At 36.4% G+C, this 15,338-nt stretch overlaps 1 protein-coding gene across 3 annotated transcripts in view; it reads right to left on the bottom strand.

Annotated features, from left to right (window-relative positions):
• LOC135474798 (cyclin N-terminal domain-containing protein 1-like) overlaps positions 1-15,338 on the bottom strand; it is a 33,360-nt gene that overhangs the window by 8,535 nt on the left and 9,487 nt on the right. For all 3 annotated transcript variants that reach the window (XM_064754395.1, XM_064754394.1, XM_064754396.1), the window contains one exon: positions 6,620-6,716. In XM_064754395.1, coding sequence (XP_064610465.1) covers positions 6,620-6,716 — 97 coding nt within the window. The remainder of the gene's footprint in view (positions 1-6,619; positions 6,717-15,338) is intronic.

Genomic DNA, 15,338 nt, shown 5'->3' with positions numbered 1-15,338 from the left:
TTGAGTACATGCAGTGCAACAATCAAATAAATAAATAAATATTTTATTCCCTATATATTGTTTTTAACAGTTATGTTTGATAAATAAGATATTACTATTATATTATTATTGTTATTATTATTATTATTATTATTATAATAAAGTCATAATAGATGTAGTTAAAATCAATGAGCTCCTATTACAGGGAGTGTGTATCATTGACATGGTTCATGATGAGTTGACAAGATATATGATGTTACACAGGCCACTGTCAAGCCAGAGTGTCAATAAGTTTGTTTTGTGGGAAATAATGTTTACAATGGATGTTCATAAATTCTCCAAACAAAATAGCTGTTTTCATTATTAAGAGTAAAACCTGTGAAGATGCTGGGTTGCAATACCTTTCAACATTGATTTATTTATTTATTTGATTCTTGCACTGTACATGCTCAATCCATGACCATCCATAGGTCGCTGGCAGACCTTCCCACATACAGCCAGAGAGGAAGCCAGCATGAGCTGGACTTGTGGGAATAAAACACGTGGATAAAATATGTGTACTTCAGTATCAACTATCATATCAAAATATAGTCTTCTTTAAGTTTGGTAATCATACATACAAAAAGAAAAGTTAATAGTGACGTCCTCTGCAACTGTCGCAACAATCGGGTGATATGGATGAAGAGTGTTGAGTGCATGCACACTTAAATCGGTGAAACAAATTTACATTTAGTGAATAACCTTTTTGCATACAGTTATCTACATCTCTTTGACCAGTTGTCATGACTTTCTAGCGAATATCATCCAACAGTTTGATTATTTTTTTTAACTTTGAATCAATCATTTATTTTTGTCATTTTTGAACAGAAACTCAAATTTCTATTGCTTCACTTGATCCACCAGAATCTTGTCCAAATCTACAAAATACAAAGCAGATTCTCCATGACCAGATTTTAAACCTGACCATTATTCACATCATCATTAAACTCCCACTTCCACTTGCTATCCAATGATGCTAACTAATATTACTTGGAAATTTCAAAACTATCAATCATTTTGAAAGGTAATTTTGTGACTTGTAGTTTTGGTGCACAGGGAGGTCATAACAAGAATCATATTCTCACTGAAGGTAAATCACTATGTACCGGTATTTAGACAAACTTTCATTAATATTTAAATCTGGTCTTGTTTTATCAGTCCAAGACAACATGTGACTGTCATTGATACCAATGATGACATTCAAAAGACACCAAATATATACCCGTTTACATTGCAGGCAGAGAGGCTTACATGTACATCTAACATATTAATACTCATAAAATACAGTATCTCTTCACACAGATCTCCCATTCAATAACAGTATTTAGTTCGTGTCCCAAAGCTGAGTCCTTCACGGAAGTTTCACACCTGTTGACAATGCGGTTACCTTAGGGATTTGTCATTCTCTCAAAGGCGTCATCACTTGGAATATCACTATCTCTTAATTTGATTGAAAATTTACACCGTATTCAAGAGTATTTCACTTATACCAGCATAATGGAATGAGGAAACTCGGCAGAGCCATCTGCAGAATACTTTATCATTCTGTTCAGAGTTAATCCCATGGTAACAACAATATTTTGAATTATAAGACAAAACTGGCAAACACTGTTAACCTTGGTGTTAGCTACGTAAAAAGTCATATACGATGTGTAGCAGTGTTTTAGAAATTCATGGAGACTGATTTTGAAACTGATTTCCATTTACATATCCATATACACATGTATCCTTTGTGGATTTAAACATCAGTTTGTCAATATGTATCAATACTTTATCTGCTGAAAATCTGTTGGCAATTATTGCACATACATCCTTGACAGTTGCGTCCTGATCAGCAAATTTGTCACTTAACAGGAATGATGGTGGAGCAGAGTAATTTACATGGAAGTTCTACATGTATTCAGTCCAACTGAGGCATGCTGTTTTTTAGAAAGTCTACATTACAGGGTGTAGTGAGGAAAGGACCTCCCTGTGTTGGGATTACAACTAAGTTGGTCATTACATCAGCCCGGCTCGGAGCTAACAGTGCTTGAGCAGTTCACACTCATATGCAGTCAGAAATCCGGGGATGTTCCCCATTTTCTCAAGCACTGAGGCCACCCACGTTCACAAGTCTGGAAGTTGTCAAGATATAATTATTATTGCAAGAGATGTAATATTTTACGTGATCACAGCAGGGTTGGGCAACAAGCTTGTCAGCGGATTTGGTGGCATGTACATGTGTGTGCACAAAACCGCACCTAACGCAATCAACTAGGGAAACAACGCTACAGAATGGCTATTATCCTAAACTAGTGCAGCTGCAAAACTAGGTAAACTACATGTCTGCACATTTCCACAGTAAATAATGCATATTTTCTGTCACATAAAAAGAAATGAGAACATGTAAATAGGAAAGGCTGCAGGTTTGGAATTATGTTTGAAGTGTTTTAAACTTGTCAAAAGCTGTATCTTAGCTGCGGGGATCTTGGCAAAAGAAAAAAGGAGCTGTAGCAGAAAGTGATTATGATAATAGGGTTGTTGCACAAATGCACTATTACACATGCATCAATAAACAAATACCACTACTGTTGTTTTGTCGTTCATACTGATAATTTGGATGTGCGGTTAACAGAAGGAGCATGTTACATGAATGTCATCATCACCACTGGGCAAGAAAAAAGGTAAGGCAAATTAAATAATTCATGACCTGTGCTGTCAAATTTTACACAGTTTACCCTAAAGGGGGATAACTTCAACACCAGAGTCTCATTTGTTGTATCACAAGGCAACTCTACAGTGCATTATGTAAAACCATGTTGAGTGAACATGGAATAAAATGCTCAGCTTGGCTCATGTGCAGAGCAAAGTTAGAAAAAACAACAGCACCCCAAACCACAAGCAAATCAAATAATAAATAAAAGGCGGAGAATACTTCTGGTTGTAGTGGTGAAAGGGGCAAGGTGACAAACAAAAATATCCAAAAAAAAAAAAAAAATTTATATTCAACAGAAAAAATACCTCCTATTTCTCCTACATGTCCATCAAAAATGTGAATTTTAGGTGATAACATGAATAATGAATGTTTTAACCATGGAAGGGGGGCTCTCTGGCTCATTTAGCCCAAACATTTTTCTTGCTGCCACCCACTGGCCTCTAAAACACGAGTTCACAGGCTAAATTCAACTCGTGCTGGTTTTGATATTAAAGTTTCTGGCTAGTTTAGCCAGGAGGTTTGTCAGGTGCATGCATATACCTGATGAATAGCGATGCTTTGCTCCTCACACTCTTGTTCTGTCCACCCACAAATCTGATTATAAATTCTTCAGTTCAGTGTGAAATACCAATCAAATGAACAAATAAATAAACACATTAACCACAGACAGAAATAATGAGCTCATCCAAGGGGAACTGGATTCAAACTCACATCCCTTGTGACCTTTTTTGCTATCTATCATTATAACACAAACACAATGACTCCAGCAATTTGGGACATTTCAAGAACATATTTTGATCACAATCGAACAAATCTGAATGCTTCATACACAAGGCACTGAAACAATTGCTTTGGGGTATGAACGCCATGTGAAAATATTGATGTCTATTCAGGGAAACTACCATGTTTTTCTTGTTAGAGAAGGATGCAACAGTTGACAAGCAGATGTTGGAAGAAAATAACAAAGAAGCTTGCTCACATGTATATTTTAACTGCAGCAGTTTGATGATGTTATCTTACTGTTTTCTCTTATCATTTCAAGCTCATTTCATAAAAATGATAGATCTTTAAAAATGATGAACATTATTTATCACTTCTTTTTTAACACATTTTGATGAAGATTAATTTGTCCATTACAATAACCCTTTGCAAAACAGAAGGCTCTTTGATGATGCAGAAATGATGACAATGGGAGTATCAGCATGGGTCACTGTAACCTTTAACTTGGATGGAATATGTCACCATGCCAATGAGCTTTATAACATTTATGTGGTAAAAACTTACAGCAATGAGACAGAAGCTATCACACACCATATTCCATGCACTAGTCTATGAATATGGCTTATCTAAACGTATGTAAATTTTCATAGTTATGCACTTTTGAAGATAGCCAGCATGTAATTACTAGCATATCCATGCTAATAACTGGAGGTTACAGATCCAAGCGACTAATTCTGTACATGAGCATGTATCAATTCTGACCACATTCATTCATTCCTGAAAGGTGTGGCAAGAATTAATGTAGAAACAAACATCAGCCCTCTTAGATCTAAAGTATATGCTAATCCACACCTTGGTACATTTCACGTGACCCCGAAGGACAGAGCAGTGTACAAGTACAACTGTCCACCTGCTGAATGAAAATGTTTTTGTAGGATGTTTTCATTTTGTGTCTTACATGTTAAAAAGATGTTAATTACAAACCAAAATGAGACAAATTTGGATTTTTATCTCCATGGACATTTGGTATACTTACTTGAATATGTTGGGTCATTATACTTTAATGCATAAAAACTGCTAATAGTACATACTAAAAACAGAAATTCAAGATCAGCACCATAAGAAACTAACCAAACTGAGCTGTTTTACAAGCAAATGTGTAAATGTACAGTGTGTTGATCAACCAATAAGCTTAGCATAACGCAAAATCATAGATACTTCGACAAAATGGAGAAGTTGCATCTTTGACGTTTCGTCAAATATACGGCTTACGTTAAATATGCGACTTCTCATTCTTTTCATGAGTATCTATGCTTTTGCTTTATGCTAAATGTACAGCATACAGTAAATATGGTCATTAAATATGTACATGTATATATTACATCCACCAGTAAAATCTCAAAATAGAATCAATAGTCTTGTGAGAAAAGAGTATAATGAGACAAGAGTATGCATGTACCTATTTTACTGTGTGTACATGTAACTTATTTATTTGATTTTTGTTCAATGTCATATCCTACTCCTATGACCGCAGTCATGCTGTTTCCCTTGTGTGGTCAATGGAGATTCAACTCGTGTACTGCTATACAACCATATACACACGGCCAGATCTGAGATCTGTGTCATTCTTCCCAGCTTTATACGTACATCTTTCAGGAATACAGACCTAGACTTTGTCATTCACTAACCTGACGCTTGTCATTCACTAATCTGACGCCTGGTCTCTTCAAGCGTGCTCAAAAGCCATACGCTTCAAAAACGTGTTTCCTTTGATCCTACAGAAATTTTATGTTCATATGACCTAGTTATATGCGAATAATTTATTTATTCATTTATTTTATTTGATTGGCGTTTTATGCCGAATATTTCACTTATACGCCGGCGACCAGCATTATTGTGGGAGGAAACCAAGCACAGCCCGGTGGAAACCCAAAACCACCTACAGTTTGCTGACAGATCTTCCCATGTACGACCGTAGACTTGAACTCACACTGACCGCATTGGTGAGAGGCTCCTGGGTCATTTGCTGCGCTAGTGGGCTAACCAACTGAGCCACGGAGGCACCTCCATGAACAATAAAGGCCATAATGTCACAATTACCACAAATGAACCTAGTTAAAAGACATGTTCAATTCTAGTCTGTTACACTCAGCATGCGTCATCCGGCAAAAAAAAAAAAATTGTGGAATGTTTTGTTTGAAACCAAGAAGACATACACCATTAACAGGGGTGATTGACAACTTGTTTGGGTCACTTGTTTTAAAAAGGAGGAATAATACAATAATAACAAACTATTTTGGAAAAAAGATGACCTTACTTTTGAGAAGAGGTGCCAAGTTTACCCTAGCAATGACACAAAATGGTGGTCTGTGAGATGATATGAATTCAGAATAAAGATCATGGGGAAGTTGCAATTGTCGCATACATCTCTGAGACTTTGAGGACAGTGAATGCGACAGGACAGAGATTCAGGTTAACAATTAATATGTGGAAGCTGAGCTGGAACATGGCCAACTGATCTTGGAGCTAGTATATTGTACACATGACACTCTGCACATGTATACGGACAATGAAGGTGTCTTGGATATTCAACTATACATCAATCCACAGGATGTAATTATACTTTTCTAATAGATCAGATGAACACGAAGCCCCATTTTTGACCCCCCCCCCCAACTTTTCAATACAATAAAAACAAAGAGAAAAATTCATACCATATATATACAAAACACTATAAATAAATAAATATGGAGCATAAACCCCCTCTTTTATGGCAAAAACATCTCCCTTCTGGTACCATGTTACACAGGGAAAATCAGTCATGTATTATATATGGCAGATGCTATGATGTCCTCCCAAACACTTAGAGAGCATATGTTACATATCAGCTAAATAATTCCACATATTCCATACTACATTTATATGTTGTAATCTGAGAGAGTGGATCTGTTTTTAAATCTTTAAGCTATTACTTGTTGATGAGTATATGATGCCTATGACCAGCCATTGGAACACAAGGACGGTAAGCACTTATGGAATTCTATGACTTGCCTTACAGAACAGTCCTGAAAACAGCAGAAGGGAAACTGGAGGATAGCACTGGTGAGGATTTCCTTGCTGCAGTAATTTGAGCTGGCCCTGATTTAACTGCATGTGTAAGTGAGAGGGGAGAGGAATGGGGCTCACCTTTTCAACTTGTCCCTGATCAATAATGAAAACAGAAGCTGTGATTATTCCTACGGCCAACAGCATCTTATCTGCCTCCACACCAGCCAGTTTCTCCCTGCAAAACAAGAGAACGAAAGGAGAAAAAATACAGCAGAGTACAATGCCTGTGCAGCTTCAAAAATTTATTACATGAAAACAGGCGGCATGCTGCTGCAGTGCTCCACTCACCATGCATGCAATCCCAAGTTAAGCAGTTTAAAGTTTTATGTGCACAGGGTTAATTACAGTTGTAGAGGAGATGGTTCAGATGTACATGTATGTGTGAGTCACATCCATCTCCTCGTCCATGTACCTTCATGGATGTGCAACAATCACACTTAATTAAGCTGGAATTCATGTTAAGTCTTACATACAGGTGAGATAGGAAAATTGGGCGTACTCATCAACTACTGTCACATGAGTGTGTGCGTGTAAAGACATAGGTACATGTAATTTATCTACATAATAATTGTTAACAGTTACCAGTGTTCACGGATGCATGTATACACGTTACGTTATAGTGAAATAAGCATGTGCAGAGAAGAACAGAATATGTTGACATCCGAAAATTCACAATAGTGTTAAATGTACTGTAGGCAACACATATAACACAAGGCATTCAGAGAATAATGGTAGCTTGTCTGATCGAGCAGTTCATAAACGAGTTCAAGTCATGTGATGTATTCAGATATTGACCTCTAAACCAAAATAAAGTAAAATGATCGACACTGTCATACACAGATATTATTCTCTAATTAGACAGTGCTAAGATCATTAAGATTATTACGTAAGGCCAAAATTATTACACTGTCACAACCAGGACTGTTAAGGATTGCAAAACAGTGATTTCATATGTTATGGAGCTGTAAATCATTGCCGTGGTAAAAGACCATGTGAGGAGTTTGCGCACAAATTTACCGCAGAGGTCTGATATGCAAATCTCAAACTGCATTTGGCAATCCATGTACTATGGGTGGCAACTACAACCCTGTGTATAGCTGAGCAAAACATTGAGCTCAATGTGGTAAAAGACAGCCTTCATACAGGCAAGCTAAAAATGGTGAAACATGAATGACAGTTTTTAGGCAGTAAGTGTTCAGCAAAGCCCCATTCCATATAAGTCTGTCAGGATCATGCAACTTGCAGGATATATGTTCAAATTTTATTTATTTATTTGATTGTTGTTTTACTCCGTACTAAAGAATATTTCACTCATATGACGGCGGCCAGCATTATGGTGGGTGGAAACTGGGCAGAGCCCGAGGGAAACCCACGACCATCTGCAGGTTGCTGTAAGACCTTCCCACGTACAATATGTTCAAATGTTTCCCTCCTATTAGTCTCACACTTATACAATTACTTTGAATAGAAACACTTGAGAATTTAATTACCAATGAAAAAGTAACAGCCCAGTATAAAATGTAAACTTAAGGCATACCTTGTCTTAAACAATTCATTCTGCTATGCTTAATATCATATCTATATATACATATATACTTAAAGACAACTCCCATTGTCATACAAATGTCAAATGTATAAATCCAAATGTTTGAAATTTATATATACTTATTATATATTTTTCGGGGGTTTTAGAACTTACTCAAGAATATTTTATATGCACAATTGTGGTCATGTTCAAGTTATGAGTGATGAAATCTCATCACCTGGAAAGCAGCAAAAGCTGGATTTGAGCACAACTCAAAGGCCACAAGTCTGTCTTTTGCTGTACATCAGATCGGTGCTTAAGTCAACAGTCATACTAGCTAGTGAGGCTATGACATCTGTTGTCAGATTAACAGATCAGCAAGTAAATTATCGTACCAGATACAGCAAAGCTTGAATGCAAGTTTCAAAATCTTAGCACAGTTATGAGCGGCACCCAGGAATGTCCGAGAAAAGATTGCATTATGATTGTGCATGTATCGCTGGCCAAGCCTCTAAGCATGCTAAGAGACGAAATTAATCATGAAACTGCTCTCATTTCATAGAACAGCCATAATGCAGTCAGAAAACATAAAATCCCTCTGTATTGACATCATCTTCATGTCATGGCATTTACTATCTGGAGTTTGTATAAAATTTATGCCCTATTGCCCTTGTGGTGTACAATGGTCTACACAGAACATTTATTGAAAGTTAAAGCTGACCATGGTATGGGGGAGGCGATTTAACAAGCTATAGATATAAACACAGTGAATGAATTTTCAAGTTTAAATGTTTTCTTGATGAGAAAAGAGCAACCTTTGATCTATACTCTGATACAGTGAAAACTGTCTATTTCACTGTAAATATCTTTCAAAATTTGCAATGGACTGTACTGTCTGTGTAAGGACATTGCTTCACAACTTTTACAGTTACCAGCCAAAAGCTCGTCCAGCTCAGCAGGCCTTAGTTTCACTTCTGTTGGCAAAGGTATCTCAAGTGATTGAGTTCAGCAGATGTATTACACTGTAATTCTGACATAATCTACACAGAACACTGATTGATGCATCCAATGTTGTTAAATGCTGTACCAAAATTACTGTTTATACCAGGCAGCAACAAATCCTTCACTTAATTTGGCTGCTGCCAAAACAGAAAGAACTGGATTTGAACAGGCAACCTCATTGCATGGTCCACCCTTGAAATTGTGTCGGAAATAAAGAATTATATCATTCACTATTACATGTATTATTAAGATTAAACAGGGCTTAAACCTCAAGAGCTTAACAGATGTTTATCGTTCAAAACTCCAGTTTATTTCGGAAACTCTGAAAAAAAAAAAGATGTTCAAATATGTTAATGCAAGAACTTCCATGTAAACAGAGACTTAATTAATACAGTTTATCAAATTAAAAGTTGCATGTATTTTGCGGACATGTACACTGGTGATAGAAACATCTCACAGCAGAGGTAATTGTCAACATATGCATTCATGCAATGGATAGCTCTGCAAACCATTATCTTTGTACATATACAATGGACTTTATACTTGTTCATTATTTCATATATGTACACGAAGTTCAATAACTGCCTTTGTTGGCCTGATACCTTCTATAATCAAAGACCTCATCCATACATTTATGAGCAATAAACATAGGAATGGAGCCGTAACTGCTGTATATGTGATGAAACTGATATTAATAAAGGGAATGCATTAATTCTGGCTCTGTGCTTAATGGCAACCTTCAGATTAAAGAGCTTTTGTGCAGCTGACAAGAACAGGCAATAGCGCGCTCTTATGAATGACAACAGTAAGGGATTAGACACTGATTTGGAAATGCCTGCCATACTTGGTTGGTGCAGCCGGTTTCAAGCAGCTGGCAGTACAATGTACCATATCTGACATGTTCTTTCTCATCAAGCACATGCTGTGTAAAAAGCAGGTGCTCCAAGAAAATACTCTTGGTAAAGAAAAGCTACAGAGGGAGCTCATTCTCATTGCAGCATCAGAAAGCCTGGTTTTGGAACAGTATTGGACGTGACACAACATGGAAGTCAGTGCCTGTACCAGCAGAAGGCAAATGCATTTCAATTTCCTGGGATTGCTCGGGAATGTCAAAAAGTGAAAATAGCTTGTGAAATATTAATCCATATTAGCAAAGCTGCCTTGTGCTGTCACTGATGTGGCCACATGAATTCTCGCTGACAGAGTACTGGACCCAGAAGACACCTCCCCAATTACAGCTGTACATATAATATTTGACCCACAACCTCTGTGATGTAATCAGGCATTTATTCACCATCACATATCACATGATTGCATATTGTGGGCTACTAATAACATTCACTATAAATTCACCCTTCCAGCCAACAATGCCTAATCTAGTTAGAGCCTCCAGGAGTTGACAAGATAAACACCCAGCATCCTCCATCCATTACACGCCATGAGACCTGACTTAGCCACCCTGCCCTTGATAACAGATAATCTGGCTGCTATAGGCTCCTCACAAGAAGTATCCAACAAGCAAAATAGCCCTGGAACTTGTTTCTATTGAATTTGCCCAGTTTTGTGTACATCATCTACCTAGGACTTGCAAGTGTGCCATCTAGGACTTGCAAGTGTGCCACCTAAGACTTGCAAATGAGTCACCTACATGTAGGTTTTGCAAGTATAAAAATGCTAAGTCAAAAAAAGTTCACACTAGCTTACCCAATGTTTTGCCATGCTAGTGTGGTAAATATATCAATGTTTCAAATGATTAGGTAGAATTTTAAGCCCTTAAAAATATTCAGATGGCTTACAGGACATTTGAAGAAGTCTTTTTTTTTTTTTTGGCAAATTAAAAAAAATGAAAGATGCAAGGTTTTAGATTTTTCAAGACCTACATTATTGCATCTAATTTAAAGGCCACTCATGTCAAAGAAAGTGTAGGTCCCTGTAAACCTTTCGGACCATCATTCAGACTCAGGCCAAACCACACTATGGATGTGAAATAGGCTGCAGCGCCTACACGCCACCATGTTTTCAGCATGCCTGCCTTGGTGTCATACCTGCTCTTGTCAAAGTTTATTAACCCTTGAAGGAAACGTTCATATATGTATGATTGTATGCTTGGTGTTTAATGTCGTACTTAGTTGTGCTTACATATATTGTGTCTTCTTGTGGTAGGGCCAGTTCTTGTTGGTAAGAGCTCCCGCCACTCAAGGATTGGCCGAAGACACCAGACATGACACCCCACCCTGTCACATTATACTGGCACCAGGCTAACTAGTCAAGTTTCTTTGCTCCAGTCTCTCCATGGTTTGTCCCCAGTACAGCTAGACAGAATCACAAATTGCCCAAAGTAAACCTAAATGTGTACAAAAATTACTTGCTGATTTTTAATTCCAGAAACCTTGATACCTTTGTGAGGCCATGCTATGAAGTTCCCTTGCCTGTTTCTGTAACACTTTCACGATGTTTCAGGGACACAACTTTGATGATAACCTGATGTGTAAGATGCAGGATTAGGGTATACATGTATATTAAGGAAACTTTCTTTTCAACTTGGCTGTTGTGAAAGTTGATACCTCTGTTCATATTCAGAGTAATCATTTGATAATCAGTGTGAAAAGTCAACAGTATTTAACATACCCCTTTTTAAGCTCAAAGTATCACTCCTGTTGAGCTTAGAACTACAAATATTGGCCTATAGCCTACTGTCAGTGAAAATGGCTTTTTATACTCACAGACTTCTGGTAATATATATACATGTACATGTTTGTTTAACAAAGGAGCACAAATGACATGAATTATAAACATTGAAATGTGAATTAAGTTTGTCATACATGAAACAGTTATTCTTTCACCTCAATTCATCTGCTTTTAATTTGCCTGTTATAACAGTTTCTAGATGTGTTTGTCTGTTATAACAATTTCTAGATTTGTTTGCCTGTTATATCAGATTCTAGATGTTTGTCTGTTATAACAATTTCTAGATTTGTTTGCCTGTTATAACAGACTCTAGATGTGTTTTTCTGTTATAACAATTTATAGATTTGTTTGCCTGTTATAACAGTTTCTAGAAATGCAGTTTGCACTTATATTTGTGTTATCAGCTGTATTCCATTTCATCTTACACTTTTCCTTATCTTTTCAATGTTGCTGTAATTGTGCTCATAGCAACATGCTCTAATGCCCTATCAAATGTTCTTGTGGCCTTGAAGTTTACTAAATTTTGCTTCCTTGTTGAACTGTCTGATGTATAAAAAATAAATGTAAGTTTCTGAATAATTACCTTCTAAGTCATTCATGGTTCAGTGCCACACAAAAATAGAACTAATCCGCATCAGTTGGTATTCACGTGGTAGGGGTAAGCAATAAGATGTTTTAACAAAACACACACATATCTCTACAACATAAATATCTGCAGACAAGCAGACTTATCTATGCCCTAACCACTTTGTGCAAGTCTTAAACCTTGCCTGAAAGGAAATGAAAACAACAACAACATGAATGCATGTATACCTATATCAAAAATTTTCATGCATTATTAAATAAGCACGATGTTTATATTCCCAAACAAATGGATGCTACAAGCTAGATAAATGTGACATACCCTTACAGACATGAGGCGTACACCTCAGTATAAGGTACCGGTATAGATGAGGTGTACATGGGGTGTAAGCCTCATGTACACCTTAGGTGTACTGTACCTCAAGTACACTCCAGCCATATTCTATACCTCAGATGTACATGGGAAACTTTGAAAAAAATCAACACTCAGAAGATGTACCTCAGGTAGAAACTTTGAAACTTAACTCAGGTACACCTCGGCCACTTTTTTAGAGATTTAAAACAAGAAATCAGATTTAGACATTTTACTTCAGCCAAAATGGTGAGTACAAAATTACAAATGTTTTTGTGCAAAAGAAAAAATGTTTACTGAATAGATATAAACCTTTGCCTTACCTTATACTTGTTACCTAATGACTCGTCATTCAGTGTGCAAATATTGACCAATCACAGAGCACAGATAAATCTGCTCCTGATTATTCCAAGATGGCTGCCCTGAACAAGGCACATATATATACATTCCAAGCTTTGGGAAAACAACCCAAGTATACACTGATTGATGCTTCCTGGTACAGAATTTGTAACATGTTTGGGGACATGAGTAGTTCTAAAGGGCATAGGAAAGGAGTAGCACTCCCGTTTACATAAATTAGGCCTACTCTGTTGTGGGCATCACAAGAATTGGCCTATTATTCTCAATCAACTGGTCGAATTTGATGAGTCGATGCAACACATCACACTATACAAACTGACTTTACTGATCATATAAAAACCTTTAGTTATTTCTTACTCTAATGGGAAAAAACTATAATAAGAAATAGGCAAAGCCTAAGATCGAACGTAGTGAGTAGGCCTACTTTTCCATCTATATAGTTTTAGGCAAATTAATAACTCAAATATTACCTACATTTACAACAAGAATTTGTCAAATATGTTTTTGTTTTGTTGCATGTGGTGTATTTCTCCATTCTTTACTGTGTATGTTCTTTAAACGCTGTTTGCCAGGCTATTAGCAGGGAAGAGTCTTTCGCTTATAATTAACTGTTCCATCAACCTCACACCCTCCTGCAGCATGGATAATTAAAATGAGGCCGCCAGGGGAAAAATAATAATTTGAGTGAATAAATATTTATTATTTATTTATTTATTTATTTGATTGATGCTTTACGCTGAAAACTCAAGAAGATTATACGATGACGGCCAGCATTATGGCGGGAGAAAACCAGGCAGGAAACCCACAACATTCCGCACGTTGCTGGCAGACCTTCCCACACGCGATCTGACAGGAACGTTAAGCTACCACCTCCTATATAGATCGATCTGGACGGTCTTATGTCTTAAACTTGTGTGGCTGATTCTCTTTTCTGGCTTATAGCCTTATACATCAACAGTGATCACTGTCCATGTTTGTAGCTCTAACAGGAAACTGTGATATCCTGAATTTGCATGTTAATATTCATTTTTAGATACAGAGAGCATGCGTGAACTATGAATACAATTGAAGAATGTACTGCAAAATCTGTAAAAGACTGTCTAATAGACTGGACTGGTAACAGCTTTAAAGATGACTTAAATGATTTAAAGATACACAGTGACAGGCAGGCTATCTGTGGAGTAGGGTGAATTGTTTTCTCCAGGTTCTGTATCTGGTTTCATTTACCCATAAAATTGACAGACACAATGTAAGTGAGCAATTTTTATGTACTGTATAAAAAACAATTGCGCAATTAGTTAAAAAAGAATTTAACAAGAGGTACCACATACATTCGCTGCATGTGTAATATATATACATGCATTTTACAAAAGAATTTATAGTGAGAACATTACAGCTTCTGACCATGCTGACCATGTGGAGATACATTTATACACTTCAACAAGATTTTATTATTTAAGTTATAACTACTTGTAATATGTAATTATTTGTTATTTGATTTCACAATCTGTAATGTATATGGCTTATAAAATTAAACAGAAAAACAAAAAAAAAAAACAAAACAAAAAAAAAACAGGAATTAGGAGATCAAACAAATCTGTAATAAAATGAAATACATGTATATTATATATACTAATTATATAACGGGTATATTTGATTTATTTATTTGATAAGGGTGTTTGACAACAATAATGGTCAACGTTATGATGAGAGAAAACAGGAGCATTTGTCTAAAATTATACTGAAACTCAGTTAGTATTTCATTATACAAAACACCTGAGTAATCTAAGTATTCAATATATAACAAGACAAACCTTGAAAATATTATGACCTTGGCCTATACACAGAGAAATGCCGATAATAAAATCTCTTTCATGAACTGCATTTCACCTCCTGCCTGAAATATATTATCATGTCATTTACACCTCACTTGCTGCACCATGTATTGTTCGTTGTAGGCCTGCATGTCATCATGTTTCTACTTCATTCGGACAACTGTTTACTCATGTTATCAATCAAGTGTGATGTACACTAAATGACCTCAAATTTCGCTCACTAAAGTGCATGTTTAGAGGCAAGTAAATGTCACAAAAAATTATTAGGGCAGTGAAAGTTATAATTTTCCATTAAAATATCATCTCATGTTGAAAGCAAACCTCAAAAAACCTTTCTAAAATCAAAACAACTCTCAGAATCAGGAGAAACTGGCAAGTTAGTCATGGGCAAAATTTATGGTCATTTAGGGTAGTTAACATACATTGCTAATGAAATCTAAGGTCATTAACAAC

The sequence above is a fragment of the Liolophura sinensis genome, chromosome 9, assembly GCF_032854445.1.
Source record: "Liolophura sinensis isolate JHLJ2023 chromosome 9, CUHK_Ljap_v2, whole genome shotgun sequence".
NCBI lineage: Eukaryota > Metazoa > Mollusca > Polyplacophora > Chitonida > Chitonidae > Liolophura > Liolophura sinensis.
The sequence above is the reverse complement of the archived record's forward strand: the minus strand, read 5'-3'. Positions and strand labels throughout refer to the sequence as shown.